This window comes from Rhinolophus ferrumequinum, chromosome 20 (assembly GCF_004115265.2).
Source record: "Rhinolophus ferrumequinum isolate MPI-CBG mRhiFer1 chromosome 20, mRhiFer1_v1.p, whole genome shotgun sequence".
Taxonomy (NCBI): Eukaryota; Metazoa; Chordata; class Mammalia; order Chiroptera; family Rhinolophidae; genus Rhinolophus; species Rhinolophus ferrumequinum.
The window spans coordinates 34,005,347-34,023,676 of NC_046303.1; the positions used below are offsets into that span (position 1 = coordinate 34,005,347).

At 37.0% G+C, this 18,330-nt stretch overlaps 1 protein-coding gene across 1 annotated transcript; it reads left to right on the top strand.

Annotated features, from left to right (window-relative positions):
- Positions 1-115: 115 nt before the first annotated feature.
- Positions 116-18,250, top strand: LOC117012423 (lanosterol 14-alpha demethylase). Its single transcript, XM_033088691.1, has 10 exons — positions 116-368; positions 3,311-3,409; positions 5,640-5,816; positions 7,023-7,149; positions 8,049-8,223; positions 9,873-9,992; positions 10,418-10,613; positions 12,967-13,062; positions 13,602-13,770; positions 15,372-18,250. Exons 1-10 carry the CDS (start codon positions 195-197, stop codon positions 15,548-15,550), a joined length of 1,512 nt encoding a protein of 503 aa, XP_032944582.1. The 5' UTR covers positions 116-194; the 3' UTR covers positions 15,551-18,250.
- Positions 18,251-18,330: the final 80 nt, after the last annotated feature.

The following is an 18,330-nucleotide window of genomic DNA, read 5'->3' on the forward strand; positions in this document are numbered from 1 at the left end:
GCCGAGTCTGGAGCCCCGCCCCGTTCTGTGACGCACCGGGTGGTGCGCGCAGGGGCCAGGAGAAGGAGGTTTAGGCGGAAGCCGCCTCTCTGTCGATTTCTCTCGCATAGTCCGTTCCGAGGGGCCGTGGCTACCTGGGCCTCCAGCGTCTCCGGGGAACTGAAGCGGCGGCGGCGGCGGCGGCGGCGGCAGGGATGGCATTGCTGGGCTTACTGCAGGCGGGCGGGTCGGTGCTGAGGCAGGCAACGGAACAGGTGACAGGTGGCAACCTCCTATCCATGCTGCTGATCGCCTGCGCCTTTACTCTCAGCCTGGTCTACCTGTTCCGCCTCGCCATCGGCCACCTGGCCCCTCTGCACGGCGGGGCGGTAAGTGCACCCCTGGAGGTCCGGACCTCACCCGCTCCGGGAGATGCGGCGAGGGAGACGGCCGAATGGCTAGCGAGGGCGGCGACTGCCTGCTGACAGCCCTGCTTCTGGCGGTGGCCGCGTTTCTGGTTCTGGCTGGGGTCGTGCTGGCCGCGTCTCTGGCCGTAGTGATAGCTGTGCTGGCCGTGGCAGGACCGGCGGCCGTGGCCCAGGCTGTGGCTCTGAGCGTTGTATTGGCCCTTAGGTTTGTTGGGTGCTTGGTGGAGGCCCTGGTGAAGATGCTATTGGCAGCTGCGTCCCTGGTTGGTGTGATCCTGGTGACTGCCCTTGTGTGGTTGGTTCAGTGTCAAATGGAGATTTCTATCAGTATGAAGGAGGACGTGTTCAGTTTGGAAGAGTGAGGGTGACGGGTGTTTTAGGGACCTTACTATAGTGCTAATAAAATCAGTTTCTCTGTTACTGGCTTTACTGACCACTAGCTTCATACTTCTATGATATATTTGATGAAAGCATCCTTAGCCAGCCAACACCGAGTGGCTTTAAAAACTACCCTTTTACTGACAATGGAAGTACAAACTATTGACCAAGTAGTTTTTAAAATAATTTTTTGAACTATAACAGGCATAAGGCGGTATTGTTTTAACTACAAATGGTATTATTGAGGAAGTGGTGTTTGTCTTGGGAAAGAAAGGTAGCTTTAGTATTTTAAGATTGTTGGTACTATTACCTGAAGAGTGAGTTTGTAGTGCTCCTTACAATTTGTGACCACGCAAGATCTGAGGAGTCTTAAGCTTTTTCATCACTGCAAGTCTGATTTCCAGGAGACTTAATGTTGTAATCTGCAAGTCCCATTTTGGGGCATCTAAAGTACCTTTTATAGTGACTGTTAAAGAGTTCCTGCTAGAGTGGATCTACTCTCTAAAATCAGTGGATCTAGTTCATTTGCAGTGAGAGAAGCATGAGATGTGTTCTGTTTACTGATAAATGTCATTTTTTAAAATTAGTTTCAGGTGTACAAAACAATATAATGTAATAGACATTTATACCCCTCACAAAGTGATAACGCCCCCCTTCCCCAATCTGCTACCCTCTGACATTGTATATAGCTGTTACAGTTCCACTATTTCTTATGCTGTACTCCACATCCTGTGACCATATATATATATATACACACACACACATATATACATATATATGTATTAAATTATAGTTGACGTTCATTATTATTCAGCTTCAGCTTCAGGTATACACTGCAGTGGTCAGGTACCTACACTGTCCATGAAGTGGTCTCCCTGTTAAGACAAGTGTCCATCAGATACCCTATAAAATCTTTATAACATTATTGATTAAATTCCTCAAACTGTCTTTTGTATCCCCGTGGCAATCTTGTGGTTACCGATTGTGCTTTTTAATCCCCTCACCTTCTCCCTCGTAACCACACCCCTCCCACCTAGCAACCCTCAGTTTTTCCTCTATATCACTGAGACTGTTTCTGATTAGTGTTCATTTATTCTATTCTTTAGATTCCACATATAAGTGAGATAATGTGGCATTTGTCTTTCTCTGTCTGACTTCACTTAGCGTAATGTTCTCTAGGTCCATCCATATCATGGCAAATAGTGCGATTTCATTCTTCTTTATGACTTTATCATAATTTATTAATTTATTAATACTCCATTATTTATTTATAATACTCCATTTATTAATACTCCATTGTATAAATGTACCACAGTTTCTTAATCCAGTTGTCTACCGATGGGCATTTCGGTTGTTTCCATACTTTGGCTATTGTAAATAGCGCTGCAATAAACATAGGGATGCATATATTTTTTCAAATTAGTGTTTTGGATTTCTCTTGATAGATATCTAGGAGTGGAATTGCTGGGTCATAAGGTAGTTCCGTTTCCATTTTTTTGAGATATTTCCATACGGTTTTCCATAGTGGCTGCACCAATCTGCAATCCCACCAGCAGTGCACGAGGGATCCCTGTTTTTCACATCCTCGCCAGCAGTTGTTTGTTAATGTTACTTCTCAAACATTCCTCTTATTTCTATACTTCAAGTTACTGTTTGTCTTTTTCTTCTATACCTTCTTTAGAGAAGATTCTGGAACTGAGATTGTGAGTGATAGTGGAATGAAGTGGTCAAGAAGCTACAGTTTCGGGTGGCTGGTTGGCTTAGTTGGTTAGAGAGTGGTGCTCTTAACAAGGTTGCTGGTTCGATCCCCACATGGGCCACTATGAGCTGTGCCCTCCACAACTAGATTGAAACAACTACTTGACTTGGAGCTGATAGGTCCTGGAAACACACACTTAAATAAATAAAAGTTAAAAAAAAAAAGAAACTACAGTTTGATTTTTCTGGTCTTTGTTTTGCTACTAATGATTAGGAAAGTTGCCTAGAGCCATTAATACAGTATTACATATTCTGGATTGTGGTCCATTATAATAGAAATACCTTTGTGTTTATCTGGTCATCTTACAGCATGTTTTGAGTTTCTGTTCTTTTTACTATGAATACTCAGTCCTAAAATATTTGCATTTTGGCTGTTCTTAGTTACTTTTCTTTTTTTTAAATTAAAGTTTATCGGGGTGACAATTGTTAATCAAGTTACATAGGTTTCAGGTGTATAACTCTGTAATACATCATCTATATGTCACATTGTGTTCACCACCCAGAATCAGTTCTTCCATCACCATATATTTCATCCCTTTTACTCTCATCTACCACCCTCTTCCCCCCTTACTCTCTGGTAACCACTAAACTGTTGTTTGTGTCTATGAGTTTTTGTTTCTTCATTTGTTCTTAATTACTTTTGATGCTTCATTTTGGGGTAACTTTTTAGTATTAATGGCAAATTTAATTTGTTTGGTCATGAAACTGAACTGGGTTCCTCCCTTAAAATGAAATGTGAACTGAAAGTTTTTTGTTTTCTCTTGCAGAAAAGTCCACCACACATTTTCTCTCCAATTCCATTCCTTGGGCATGCCATAGCATTTGGGAGAAGTCCAATTGAATTCCTAGAAAATGCATATGAGAAGGTAAGTCTTCCAAATGATTAGAGGAAATTAGTGGTTTTCAAACTTTTCTTTTAAATGGTGTAACATTTAAAAAAAAATTCTAATCTAATGCTTATTTCCTTAGTATAGGAAACAGGTAAAATTGGAGCTGCTCCTGTTTAAAAGCTGGAGGGGCCCTTGGAGCCCTCTTAGCTTCTCTCATGTCCTGGGGTGATCTCTGAGGTACCACTGAGGAAACCTGTAGCTCTGGCAACTATGGTTTAAAAACCATGGGCATGAATCTTGTATTCAGTGATCATAGTTAAAATCAATACTAATTGATCCTTCTTTTTCTTAACCACGCATCTGTGGAATTTTGTAACCTGCACTACACTTCTATGACTTCTGTTCTACTTGGCTGACCCACACAACAACACAGCAACTCAGATTGTGGCCCTTCTCTCCAGTGAGCTTTCCTGTTCTTAGTCAGCCATTTACCCCACGTTCCCACTAAGAGTTGTCATCTCTCTTAACTGTTTGACCTGCACAATATGAATGTAGACACCCTACCTATTCTTAGACCACAACTTCTCCTGGTTTGCCTGTACATCTCCTTCCATTATAACCATTCTTGGACCTCACTAGATCTTCCAGTGCATTGTTCCATTTACTTTGTTGTGATCTATATCAGCCTTCTTTCTTTACTTTCTTTCTTTTTCCACTTTGGGACCGTGGTCCATCATTTGAGTTACACTCTTGCCAATACCTTAATTTCCTTACTCCTGGATCTTTTCATTGTGTTTACCTGGTAAAACCCCAACCTTGGAGGGAGCCTGTTTGTCATTTTCTCTTCCTTGCACAAGATTAGTTCTTTCCTAATTTCATGATTGCTTGCCTATGTTAAATGAACTTTGAACACTTTTCAACAATCCTATATGTTTCTGTCGTTGGCTTACTTTTCCACTCACCACAGAGACTAACTCAAACTTTTATTTTTTAAACTTCTGAATTTTCCTACCTTTCTATCAAAGCAGATGACTTTGTTTCCTTTTTAAAGAGATTAAAAACTAGCCAGTGGGCACTCCCTCATGTTCCTAATTTCAAATATACAGACCTAGTTATGGTTATATAATCCCATTATCTTTTCTTCCTAGTACATTAATAATTATAAAACACTTAACTTTGTGCCAGTACTTACTGCTTTATATAGATAATCTCACTGAAGCAAAACCCCTTCTGGTTTATTCATTTTATAGATGACAAAACTGAGAAACACATTATACACATATAATTTGTTCTTAAGCTCACTACTAGCTAGTGGCCAAGCTAGGACGTGCATATGGTTTGATTGCCAAGTCTATGCTTTTAATAATAATAATAATAATAAATGCTTATGAATGTTATGGCCAAGGCACTCTTAATATATACCGGGATGCCAAAAAATGTATCCAAGTGGACACTTTGGTCAACGTTGCTCAAGCAGTAGTTCGCTGTAATCAGAAGTGACTGGACGCTGATGGTAACCACTTTGAGCATCACTTGTAATTGCAGAAGTCAAACATGACTGGTAGTCATTTTTTGTTTTCAGTATATATTATTACAATTTTAATACTGTTTTCCATTCTTAAAATGTGTACACTGTTTTTGGCACCCTCTGTATATTTTTCATACTTCCTCTAATGTAATATGTTCTCTAACATATGTATGTTAATTTATTTAATCTTGACAACAGTTCTATGAAGTAGGTACTATTATTATTTCCATTTTATAGATGAGGTAAAACTGAAGCACAATGTTGGTGAGATAGTGGTAAAACATAACTAAATAAACTTCTGGTGTCTTCATATAGCAAGTACTTTAGGAAAGGTTTTTTTGTCCTTTGGCTACTCCTGTAAATTTATCTTTAACCAAGGGGAAAAAAAAAATCTATATTCTCAAAGATAGTAATTGCAGAATTGTGTATAATAAGTAAAAAAACTGACACATCTCCTATAAATCAAGTAATGAAAGAATAGTTTGTTATTGATTTTATGATGTCTATAAGATAGAATATATTTTAAATATAAACAGTGAAAAAAGCAGAATATAAATTTTATTTATTTTCCCTTTGCAACTGGATGAAATATTATACATTTGGATAAAGACTAGGGGAAAATTGCTTTAAGGTTTATGAATTTATTTTCAACAAGTTACTGTTTTGTGATTTAAGAAATTAGTGTTTTAGTGCTCCATGTTTTTTGGTAACATCAGTATGGTACTTTTTTCTCTTTAGTACGGACCTGTGTTTAGTTTTACCATGGTGGGCAAGACGTTTACTTACCTTCTGGGGAGTGATGCTGCTGCCCTGCTTTTTAATAGTAAAAACGAAGACCTGAATGCAGAAGATGTCTACGGTCGTCTGACAACACCTGTGTTTGGGAAGGGAGTTGCATATGATGTGCCGAATCCAGTAGGTGACACTGTTATCTTCAAGAAAGACCAATCTACACTGTAATAATTTTAGCTGGTAGTGTAGGAGTATACATGTAAAATGTAGAAACAGTTTATTCCTTGGTTCAAAAAGCCGAAGAATCATGAGATTTAAAAGAAGAGAAGCCACTGTCAGGCAACTGACAAAGAATGGTTATTTTGTTTTGTAGTTGCAGGCATGGGCCAAGCAATTTCAAACGGCTTGCCGTACAAAGAAATAGAATGAATGATAGCTTACAAGGATTTGATTTGAGAGGGTAACAAGAAAATCCCATTATTTCATCAGAGGGCCTCCTATCTTCCCACTCCTGCCTGAAATTCTTGCATACGAGCTCCTTTGAGCTAGAGATCATAGGCTTTACAAGTTTTTATGATTTCCTTTCCCCACGAAAGTCAAACATTAAAGTGCTGCAAATTGATGTAAAACACAAAGCAGATAATTGGCCGCTTGCTTGGTGTGGGCTCTGGCTATGAATGTACACACACTGCCTAGTACCCTAGTATAGCAGTTAAAAGTTGACATTAAGTGTTGTTTCTGGGGATGGGGGAGTTGTGGGGGGATGATTGGCTTCCTGAAGGACAAAAGCAAGAGCCCTGGAAAAACCTTCTGGTTAGATATATCTGTCTTTTCACACAGCTTATCATACTTTTAAAATAGAAATGCCTCAAAGGGTTAAAACCATTAGTTGTCTTGGTGTGAAATTATTTTATTAAGACTATATTATATTCTAATTAAACTTCTGGAAGATAGTGTCAGTGAGGAATGACATTTGTTTGGGAATAGAACTGTGGAATATGTGAAGGAGGATACAAATAATATTAAAGCATAATGGACCTTTGGGAGATTGTGTCGGCATTTGGGTTGGGTTGGAGAACTAGAAGATAATAGAATAAGAAAAGGGAGCACTGGAGTCAGGAGTGGGAAAAGGGTATATAGGAAGGAAGGTGGGATTCCTAATTTATTGTTTGTCTAGGGCTGTGTAACAGGTGTTTTCTGCACATTACTTCAGACTTATGCACAAATGCTCTATTCCACATCTGGTGTAGTTTCTAAAAAATCCTTTCACTATTTTTAGTTTCAGTTTTTCAGAAGGTTGTTTTGAGTGTCAGAATTATAATAACCCAAATGGATCCTGTGATAAAACAAAATTGTGTTTTAATGCTATATACTCGTAATGTTTTGAAGGTTTTCTTGGAGCAGAAGAAAATGTTAAAAAGTGGCCTTAATATAGCCCACTTTAGACAGCACGTTTCTATAATTGAAAAAGAAACAAAGGAATACTTTCAGAGTTGGGGAGAAAGTGGAGAAAGAAGTAAGCAAAATGTTTTGATTTTGCATTTGTCCTACTATTTCTACTTTTCTATGACTAGAAATTTAAGAGTGTGTGTGTGTGTGTGTGTGTGTGTGTGTGTGTGTGTGTGTGTGTAAAACAAACTACAACATACGAGTATGTTAAAGCACCTTAGATTTAATAGAAACAACATGTTATGATTACTGTGGAGTTAAAAAGACCTGAGAGAAAGTGATTATTGCTGCTCACTTAGCAAAACCTTAAAATGGGTTAAATAACATGCATATTATTCAGCTCATTTGTACAAATAACGTGAAAATGATTCATGAGTAGATTTTGAAATAAACTGAACATAAAACTTTTGCAAGTTCACTTTAAGTTAATAAAATATATATGTATTATTATTATTTTTTTACCCCTAATGGGCAAGTAAAAGTCTAAGCAATTTAATTGTCTAGTTCTGACCTTCTCACTTTTGACCTGGGAAATGACCCATTCCTCAGTTTTAGGACTACTGTTCTTTAGGAAGCACCTCATTGCTGTCCTCACATGCACTAAATGACGTGTTTTTGCTGCTTTGGTTATAGTATGAGGAGCTCAGATAACCACATTCATTTTTATCTTCACTTTATTTTTTCAAGGTGAAGTGTTTATGAATGAGGCTTAGAGATGCTTTCGTGGCATCAGTTTTGGCCATTTAGAGGATGGGGTACTTCCCATCATTTGGTTTCTTGCCTCTCTGTTTTGTATGGTAGGGTGGCCACGTATCCATATGTCTATCAGCTGTTTTGATGATATGTATAGGACCGGTTAGTTCTTTCATTCAGTTTTCTTTCATAATTACTTTATATCTCTAAGAAAACAGGACATTTCAAAATAATTTTTGGCAGTGTTAATGGGAATCATCTTTTCCCCTCTAGATTTGTTTGAAGCTCTTTCTGAGCTTATAATCTTAACAGCTAGTCATTGTTTACATGGAAAGGAAATCAGAAGTCAGCTCAATGAGAAGATGGCACAACTGTATGCAGATTTGGATGGAGGTTTCAGCCACGCAGCCTGGCTGTTGCCTGGTTGGCTCCCTTTGCCGAGTTTCAGGTATGGATAAACAATTTATATATCGTGATTTAACTTTGTATAATTATTGTAGTGTTGGTATGCTTTGGTAAGATAAAATTTAAACATAAAACAAATTGGGGCAGATTACGAGTCCCCATTCTTCTATAAGAAGACAAGTTTGCTTTATATTAACTATATAGTGAACTCATTTAAGGTAAGTTGCTGTTTATTACAAAGGTAATTTGTTGTCTGTCTGTTCTGATATTTTAAAACCTACTTATCTCACATACTCCTTACACTCAGGAAAGTTTCTGAACTCGACTTAAAAGTGGTATAGCCCTCTAAGCACTGGTTTGAAAGTATTTGACTGTTTTGCAGTACATTGTGAAATTTCTTTGTTTGAGGTATTAGTGCCTTTAATTTTCTGTCTCCTTGCCAGCTGTACTGTGATTACCTAAAGGGCAGGCACCACCACTGATACAAAGAAATATGGTTCATAGGAATTGGCGTATTAGTAGTGTCTTACATATTAGTAGGCTTTCTGTATCTTCATTGATTCTTTTCTGTTCAGGTGAGAGATGGGGAGGTGTTACATTGGTACTTTTCCTTCCATTTCTGCACTTCTACCTACTTATAGAACAAAGAGGAGTGGGAGTAAACGGCAGAGCCAGGAGAGGTTCTTTGGAGTTCTTTGGAACTCATCAATACCTTACAGTTGTAGGGAGCTATGCAGTTATCGAAATGTTTTCATCCATATTATGTTGGAACATCTAGCACAGCCCTGGACCTCTAGTAGGTTCTCCATAAATGTGCATTGAGCCTTTTTCCACCTTCCCAGTCTCCAGGATGAAGTCAGAAATTCCTGAGCTTGGTATGAGAGGCCCTTTACTACTTTCCAGCCTAGTCTTTCTCTGTCTTACTCAAACCAACTGATTTAACCCAATTATTCCATTCACTTTCTCAAACAGGCCTTATGTTTTCCTGGCTCTGCTGCGTAGTGTTAATCTTCAGTGTCATCTTCCCTTCTGCTCACATTGTCTCATTCAATCCTCAGTAACAGTCTTAAAAAAATGAATCAGGGCAGGAGTTTTTATTAGAAAGCTTCATGAAGAGGGGCGAGATAGTCAGATTGCTGGGTTTTAAATTTCGGCTCCACTGCTCACTGTGCAGTGAGGATAATAGCACCTACCTCATAGGTCAAAGTGGGTAGTTCATGTAAAACACTTACAGTCCCTGTTACCTGGTGAGCACCCTATTTTAAAGGTAAAATTTTGGGAGTTCAAGTTTGTTTTCTGACTCTATCAGTATTTTTACCCCCTATAAAACCCTCTGTTGTGTTAGAAAATGAAAAGTAGAATCAAACCCTCTATACGGGAGTCATATTCTGAATCCTAGATTCAGATAATCCAAAATAATCCTAGGTTTATTCAAATCCTATAGAAGAACCAGAATGACTTTTGTCTGCTTTAAGAAACACATTTCTTGCCCTGAGGGTTCCTAAAACTCCATAACAATATGATTTTCATGGTGTCTTTTTTTTTCTCTTGGTTCTGAGTTTTGTCAATTTTTTTAGAGTCAGTAAAGTTAGCTAAGGTTGCTTTAAGCTAGGTCCTCGTTATTTTCAAAATGAATTTGATGCCACAAAATACTGCTTTATTTTTTGAAGTTATTTCTTCTTTGAATTACAGACGCAGGGACAGAGCTCATCGAGAGATAAAGAATATTTTCTATAAAGCAATCCAGAAACGCAGACAGTCAGAAGAAAAAATTGATGACATTCTCCAGACTTTACTAGATTCCACTTACAAGTAAGAGCTGTTCAGATCACGTATTAAGCTGAAGCAGAAAATTACACATTAAAACAGTTAAATAATATATCCAGTTAAAAAGTAATGACGATGACAAAATCAATAGCTATGACCTTTAGATTTTTAAATGGATGAGACATAAATTACTGGATGAGACATAAATTACATGCCTTACTGGAATTCCAGTAACTGCATGGTGAAAAACGTTTGCTAGGAAACTGCAATGAAGTCTTTTATAATCAAAATTGTATTTTCTATTGGTCTGTTTCTTTTCCCTAATGGAAAAAAAAATCTGACTTGTGATGGGCAAATACAAGAGGCTACTATACCTCAAAAATTTATTCATTATGACCCTTTATGTAAAAGATGAGACATGAAATGTGTCTACCAAAATGTTAAATTTGTGGGTGTGGTTCATTCCATAGGGATGGACGTCCTTTGACAGATGATGAAATAGCAGGCATGCTGATTGGACTGCTTTTGGCTGGGCAGCATACGTCCTCAACTACTAGTGCCTGGATGGGCTTCTTTTTGGCCAGAGACAAAACACTTCAAGAAAAATGTTATTTAGAACAGAAAACTGTCTGTGGAGAGGATCTACCTCCTTTAACTTATGACCAGGTTTGTTGATTTTCAATTTCTTTGCTTCCTTATTTGAGTATCTGTGCTAGTTTTTAAAGAGGACAGTTTGAGCAACAAAAGCAAAAATAAACAAATGGGACTACATTAAACTAAAGTTTTTGCACAGTAAAGGAAACCATCAACAAAATGAAAAGATAGCCTACTGAATGGGAGAAGATATTTGCAAATGATACATCCAATAAGGGGTTAATATCCAAAATACATAAAGAACTCATACAACTTCAAACTAAAAAAACAATCTGATTGAAAAATGGGGAGAGGACCTGAATAGACATTTCTACAAAGAGGACATAACAGACGGCCAACAGACACGAAGAGATGGTCAACATCACCAGTCATCAGAGAAATGCAAATCAAACCACAATGGGATATCACCTCACACCTATCAGAATGGCCATCATCAATAAATTAACAAATAACAAGTGCTGGAGAGGATGTGGAGAAAAGGGAACCCTCATGTACTATTGGTGGGAATATAAATTGGTGCAGCCACTATGGAAAACAGTATGGCGGTTCCTCCAAAAATTAAAAAAATACCGTAAGTTCCACTTTTGGGTATTTATCCAAAGAAATCCAAAACACTAATTCAAAAAGATATGTGCTTCCCTATAGCAGCATTATGTACAATAGCTAAGGTATGGAAGCAACCTAGATGTCTATCGATAAACGAATGGATAAAGATGTGGTACATATACACAATGGAATATTATTTGGCAGTAAAAAAGAACAAAATCTTGTCATTTCTGACAACATGGATGGACCTAGAGGCTATTATGTTAAGTGAAATAAGTCGAATAGAGAAAGACAAATACCTTTTGATTTTATTTGTATGTGGAATCTTAAAAAAAAAAAAAAAACAGAAACAGACCCAGAGGGAGCAAGCTGATGGTTGCCAAAGGGGAGGTGGATGGAAGGATGGCTGAAAAAACAATTTAAAAATAAAGGGGACAATTTGAGATTTTTCTATGTACTATAAATTGGTTAGCATCTTTATTTTCTGAAAATTCCCGATAGACCTCCCTGAAATGTCCTAATACTGGATTTGGTTTGCTAGTATTTTGTTGAGTATTTTTGCACCTATGTTTATAAGGGATATTGGTCTGTATTTTTATTGTAATGTCTTTGATAATTGTTGGTTATCAGAGTAATATAGGTTTCATAGAATGAGTTTGGAAGTTATTTTTTGGAAGAGTTTGTGAAGGATTGATGGTAATTCTTACACGTCTAATCGAATTCACCAGAGAAGCCTTCTAGTTCTGCTTTTCTTTGTGGGAAGCTTTTTGATTCAATTTCTAGTTGGTACAGGTCTATTCATATGTTCTGTTCTTCTTGAGTCAGTTTTGGTAGTTTGTCTTTCTAGGAATTTTCACATTTCATCTAGATTCCCTCATTTGTTGGCATACAATTGTTAATAGTATTCTGTTATAATCCCTTTTATTTCTGTAAGGTCAGTAGTAATGTCTCCCCTTTCATTCTCGATTTTAGCAACTTTTAAAATAATAGCTTAGTTGACATATATTTCACATACTATAAAATCCATCCTTTTAAAGTACAGTTTACTGTTTTTCAAAAATATTCAGAGTTCTGAAATTTAAAAATTACAATTGATTTTTAGAACATTTATATCACTTCCAAAAGAGAGCCAGTACCTGTTAGCAGTTACTCTCCATTTCCCTTGCGTCCTATCCTTAGCAACCACTAACCTACTTTTTGTCTCTATGGTTTGCCTATTCTGGACATTTCATATAAATGACCATTAATACGGTCTTTTGTGTCTGGCTTAAAACTGGCTTATTAAGCATGTTTTAAGGTTAATCCATGTTGTAGTATCAGCACCTCAATCTTTTTTATTGCCTCATAGTATTCCATCATATAGGTAAATATACCCTATTTGTTTATTCATTTTTCAGTTGATGGACAAAAGGGTTTTTTCCACCTTTTGGTTAGGGTCAATAATGCTACTCTAAACATTTGTGTACAGGTTTTGAAAAAGTTGACATTGATGATTTTTGCTAGTGTTTTTTTTAGATGAGTGAATTTTTACAGGTCCTTACTATACCATTCTTCAGGGTGATCTCTTCTGTTTCTGCTACATTACCCTCTTTTCTCTTGTTGATCATGGACAGTGATAGAACAAGATTAATCCCAGCTACCCTGAAACAGTTATCTCTCTACTTCTACCCAGAATATAAGCTATTTTGTAATAATCCAGAAGTTAAAATAATTTTAACTTAAATAAAATGAACTAAATAAATTTTAATTTATAAAATAATCTTTAACTGTTGAAGTATGTTAAATATTATAAAACTCAGGAAATGTTTTATCTTTTTAGGTGAAAGATCTAAATTTACTTGATCGCTGTATAAAAGAAACATTAAGACTTCGACCTCCTATAATGACCATGATGAGAATGGCCAAAACTCCTCAGGTTAGTCTCTTGGCTAGATTTCCTCCTCTGTGCCTTTAGTATTTATATATCGAAAGATGATTTTCAGAAAGAATTTTTTAAATTAAAAAAGTAGAATAATCACTTCTATGTACTTTTCAATTTTACATATTCCAAATACTTATTTTTACATAATTGCTGACAGGGGACAGGCTAATCTGTTCCCTGTATTTTTATTTAACAATTAGGGTTTTTAAAATGGAAGTAATATTTTCAAAAATATTTTGTTGTAAGAAAATAATTATAACAGTACTAAAGTGTATAAATAAGATTGCGAAAAGCTCCTTAAAATCCCACCCCCTACCTCCAACGCATTGACCTTTTTGTATATATACTTCTAGCTCAATATTGGGTCACTTGCAAATCATCTTCAGTTAAAATGATTTTTAGCTGGCCTATCATCTAGCTAGTTTTAATATATATGTGCATATCATAATATTAATGCTTTAGTACACAATGACCTGTTTATTTGGTAGAATGTTTTAAAATTATCTCATGAAATGTGTTGCTTTCATTCGTAGATTGTGGCAGGATATACCATTCCTCCAGGACATCAGGTGTGTGTTTCTCCCACTGTCAATCAAAGACTGAAAGACTCATGGGTAGAACGTCTGGAGTTTAATCCTGATCGCTACTTACAGGACAATCCAGCATCAGGAGAGAAGTTTGCCTATGTGCCATTTGGAGCTGGTAAGATGATTACATTTTACATTTGAAATGTTTGTTCTGACAAAATTTGTGGTTGTCAAAATAATCCATGTGAATTTTATTCACAAATATCTTTCCCTTTCCTAATAGGGACATTCTTGCAAATGTGTGGGTGTTTTTCTCACACCAATTCTTTTCGACACTTGACCAACTGGGTTCGTACAAATCAATTCAATTCTAACACTACCTGGGCTTAGCTCAGTATGGCACCTTACCAGGACCTCCATGTGCTCACCAGCCTGGAAGCTCGCTGAACACTGCCTCCGCCAACCCTGGTATTTTAGGGATTTTTGAGAGAGCTTCCTCAACTTCCAGTCCCTCCCTTTCCTGGAGGTCAGGGGGTGGGGTTTTCCCAAAGTTACCTCATTAACAAACTCAAGTGTGGCTGAAAGGGGCTTGTTAAGAATAACAAAAGGCTCTTTGCTCCTTTATTACTCTTCACGAGAAATTCCAAAGGGAGAAATTCCAAAGGTTTGAGGAGCTCCCTGCCAACAGTGGAAGACCGAATATGTATTTCTTATTACAAATCACAGTATCATAGTTGCTGTACCTGTACTATTGAACTCAGATTTGAGGTCAGTTTAAATCCTCCAACTTGGTTCTTCTTTTTCAAGATCCTTGGATGTCCTAGGTCCTTTGCATTTCCATATGCATTTTAGAATCAGTTTGTCAGTTGTTTTTCTTTTTTCTTTTTTTATGGGGAAGGGGAACAGGACTTTATTGGGGAACAGTGTGTACTTCCAGGACTTTTTCCAAGTCAAGTCATTGTCCTTTCAGTTTTAGTTGCGGAGGGCACAGCTCAGCTCCAGGTCCAGTTGCCGTTGTTAGTTGCAGGGGGTACAGCCCACCTTGTGGTTGAGAGCCCGCACTCCAACCAACTGAGCCATCCAGGAGATCAACGGCAGCTCAGCTCAAGGTGCCCTGTTCAATCTTAGTTGCAGGGGGCGGAGCCCACCATCCCTTGTGGGACTCGAGGAGTGGAACCGGCAACCTTGAGGTTGAGAGCCCACTGGCCCATGTGGGAATCGAACTGACAGCCTTCGGAATTAGGAGCATGGAGCTCCAACCGCCTGAGCCATTGGGCCGGCTCCAGCTTGTCAGTTTTTAATGTATATATGACCTTTTAAATTTTGATCTCATTATGTGTTGCTGTTTTGGGTTTATTAGATCCTTCTTTCTTCAATTTGTAATGGCATTTAAAGTTTTGATTGGAAGGTTCATATTACTTTTTAACTACAGCTCTCTTGAAACAGAAACAAAGAATATTCTAGTATATTCCCAAACTAGATTAGCATCGTATATTTCAAACCTTACTTATATTTAACCTAGATAGATAAAAAATGATGGAAAAGTCATTATGTAATTACCCAAGTGCCATTTCCCCTAAAAACAGATGTTGAAAATCTCCTGGGATTTTTATTAACTGTATCATCTCTGTGAAAAGATGTCATGTTTTTATTATAATATCTGTATATCTGCTCTTCATCTAACTGTAGCTAAACAAACTTTATCACTCCAGGTTAAAAGAAGTGAGAAAGAATTGCAACTGACTCTTATGAAAACTTTTTTTTTTTTTTATACAGGGCGTCATCGTTGTATTGGGGAGAATTTCGCCTATGTGCAAATCAAGACAATTTGGTCCACTATGCTTCGTTTATTTGAATTTGATCTCATTGATGGTTATTTTCCCACTGTGAATTACACAACCATGATTCACACCCCTGAAAACCCAGTTATCAGATACAAACAAAGACCAAAATGAAAAAGGAATACATGAAACATCACTGTAAACGGCAAAAACATCAGAAGAGAATGAAGTTTATGAAACAACTCTTCAGTGCATTTTCTTTGAGGGTGTAATTTTAAAAGACTGCCAGCTTAACTTAGGGTTTTTGTATTTTCTTAACTGAAAACTTCCATCAAATCTAATGGCATTTCAGACATTTCCCAATAGTTTTTTGATGGATATTTACTACACATGCTTTGTAAATTAAGGAAATCAAGCTCACCAGTAAATAATTATTTAGGGGGATCTTGGTAATTGGCAAATTCTAAATAACAGGATTTCTTGATATTAATTTTAATAGCTCTTGGCAAGTTAGTTCAGGGTACTCAAATCTTGGACTAGATGCAGGTGTAAAAGCTCAGTGGGATACTAGGAAGCCTCAGATTATTCATTCATTTGCTTGGTAATGTTTGTGTGTGTGAGTGAGGATTGGTGGGTAGGGAATAAACTCACATTTAGAGCCTTGGATAAAAGAGAAACTATTGTTTGGGGTGATGATTCTTAGTGATGATGGAGCTGTGTTGTAGACAAATTTGTCCTGAAGAAACACTGTTATACTGACTTAATTACATTTCCTAAAAAAAATAAATACTAAAGACTGCTGTGTGACTTGATCTAATTACTAAATATTTACCTACCTGATAAATTGGTCTCTTGTTCCTGTTGGTCACATCTGTGAAAGTCCAAAAAAGTCTCTGAGGGATAATTTTTGTTCTCTTCAGCTCAAGGTGGTTCCTGGCTTCTTCTTAATGTAATTAGAGATTTTATGTTACTAGTTCTGTTTATTAAAACTTAATTTATGCCAAGCAATTTTGTTTGTTTTTAATAGAAAATCTGAGATCAGGAAACTCTGGCTTTAATATAAGGGTAATATTAAGCATAGTATCATTGGTCCTATTTCGTGAAAGTTGTGTTCGGGAGTCAACCTAAATTATAACGGGAGCCTGTCTCTATCATACCTGTAATTCAACGACAGTCTGTTTTTACTAGATGATGCCAAAATATTTTCCATCATGTGTATAACAGTTTTGTTTAAGAGGCTGGAGGACTCATTAAAGGTTCAAGTCTACCTCTGCTGTTACTTTTTCACATTAAAATTGTCTTTGAGAAAAAATGTCTATATTCATGAATTGTAAAGTTACGTGCTTCAGTGAGATCCAGGAATCTAAAAACTTGGATGGGAAAAAAATGCCTTTCTTGTACTAGTTTCAAATTAATTTAGTATTTCCTTTATTTACAAATTTAGGCAACAAAGTACACTAGTATTAGCAGTAAGTACCCATGATTTTGGAAACAAATCACAGATATTTTCATACCATTATTGTACATCTCTTGAAATATCTTTTACTCTCATCACTACTTTGAAATTATGGTAGTTAGATCAACTGCTAGATCTTATTTCTTTAAACTTACATATAAATTTTTTTGTTTGACTTTCTATATAATTGGTTTCCTTTACAATCCTATATGTTTTATATCTGTAAAAGCATTATTCTTAGAAGGAACCCATAGTTTCCACAAGAAAGTTTGAGAGGTTCATGGCACAAAAAAAGTTAAAGCTCCGAGATAAGATGGCTAATCTGTGTTTAGTGAATAGTTTTAGACCTTAATAGATTTAATTTTTAAGCAGACTAATTATTGAGAAGCATTAACAAGCTGACCACAGAGGCCTAATCTCAAAAGGAGGGCTGATGGTCAAACATGGGAGTGAAATGAGATTGTTCAGAACACTTGTCTATCTGCTCCTTTCTCCATTCTCAGAACAGAATAGTCTTGAATGTCAAATTATGAAAGGTTTTACTCAAAACCCTCACCTTCAACTACGTGCTTTAGAATACATTTGTTATTTCTAGAACTCTTACTGGAATTCAGCTGCTAATATATGTATAATTTAGATAATGAGAAATCTTTAAGGATACATACAATTTGTTTCCATAGCCTATGTGTGTTGGTAAAAATCAGAATATCCAATAGTAAGACAAAATTCTCTGGTTATAAGCATCTATAATACTACTCTTGCTGTTTTAGTGAGTTGCCAAGTTACAAGAGAGGACTCTAATTAAGATACAACATTGAGATTTATATTATCTCAGTTTCCCAATCTGAACTGGGCTAGACATCAGAAATACTGTTTAATTCTGTTGTATTGGGGTTAATAAAATTTAAGATTACTTGAGTTAAATGAGTTCTGTATCATCTTAGTGCACATAGCTTTGTGAGGACACACATAACACTAAATATAACAGGGCAAGTAAGGATGAATCATAAAAATACCAATATAGCTTTTAAAAACTGTAATAAGATGTAAGGTTGCTACAACGGCACATGGAAAATGCTGCAATAGAAGGAGAGAGATCCCAGTAAGACCTCCAAGATTATCACAACTTTCTGAATCTCTAAGTCCCACGACTTTCTGGTAGGTAATGACACAATATGCACTGCCACAGACTGAATGTTTGTGTCCCCCACCCCCACTCATATGTAGAAACCTAATCCCCAATTTGTTGGTATTCAGGAATGGGGCCTTTGGAGGCGATTCCATCATGGTGGTGCTCTCCTGAACGGGAGAGTTCCCACGCATGTCCCTTCTGCCATGTGAGGACACACCAAGAAGACGGCTGTCTACGAGCCAGGAAGCAGGCCCCTACCAGTCACTGAATCTGGATCCCAGTCTCCAAAACGGTGAGGAATAAATTTCTATTGTTTTTAAGGTAGGCAGTCTATAGTATTCTGTTATAGCATGCTGAGTGGACTAA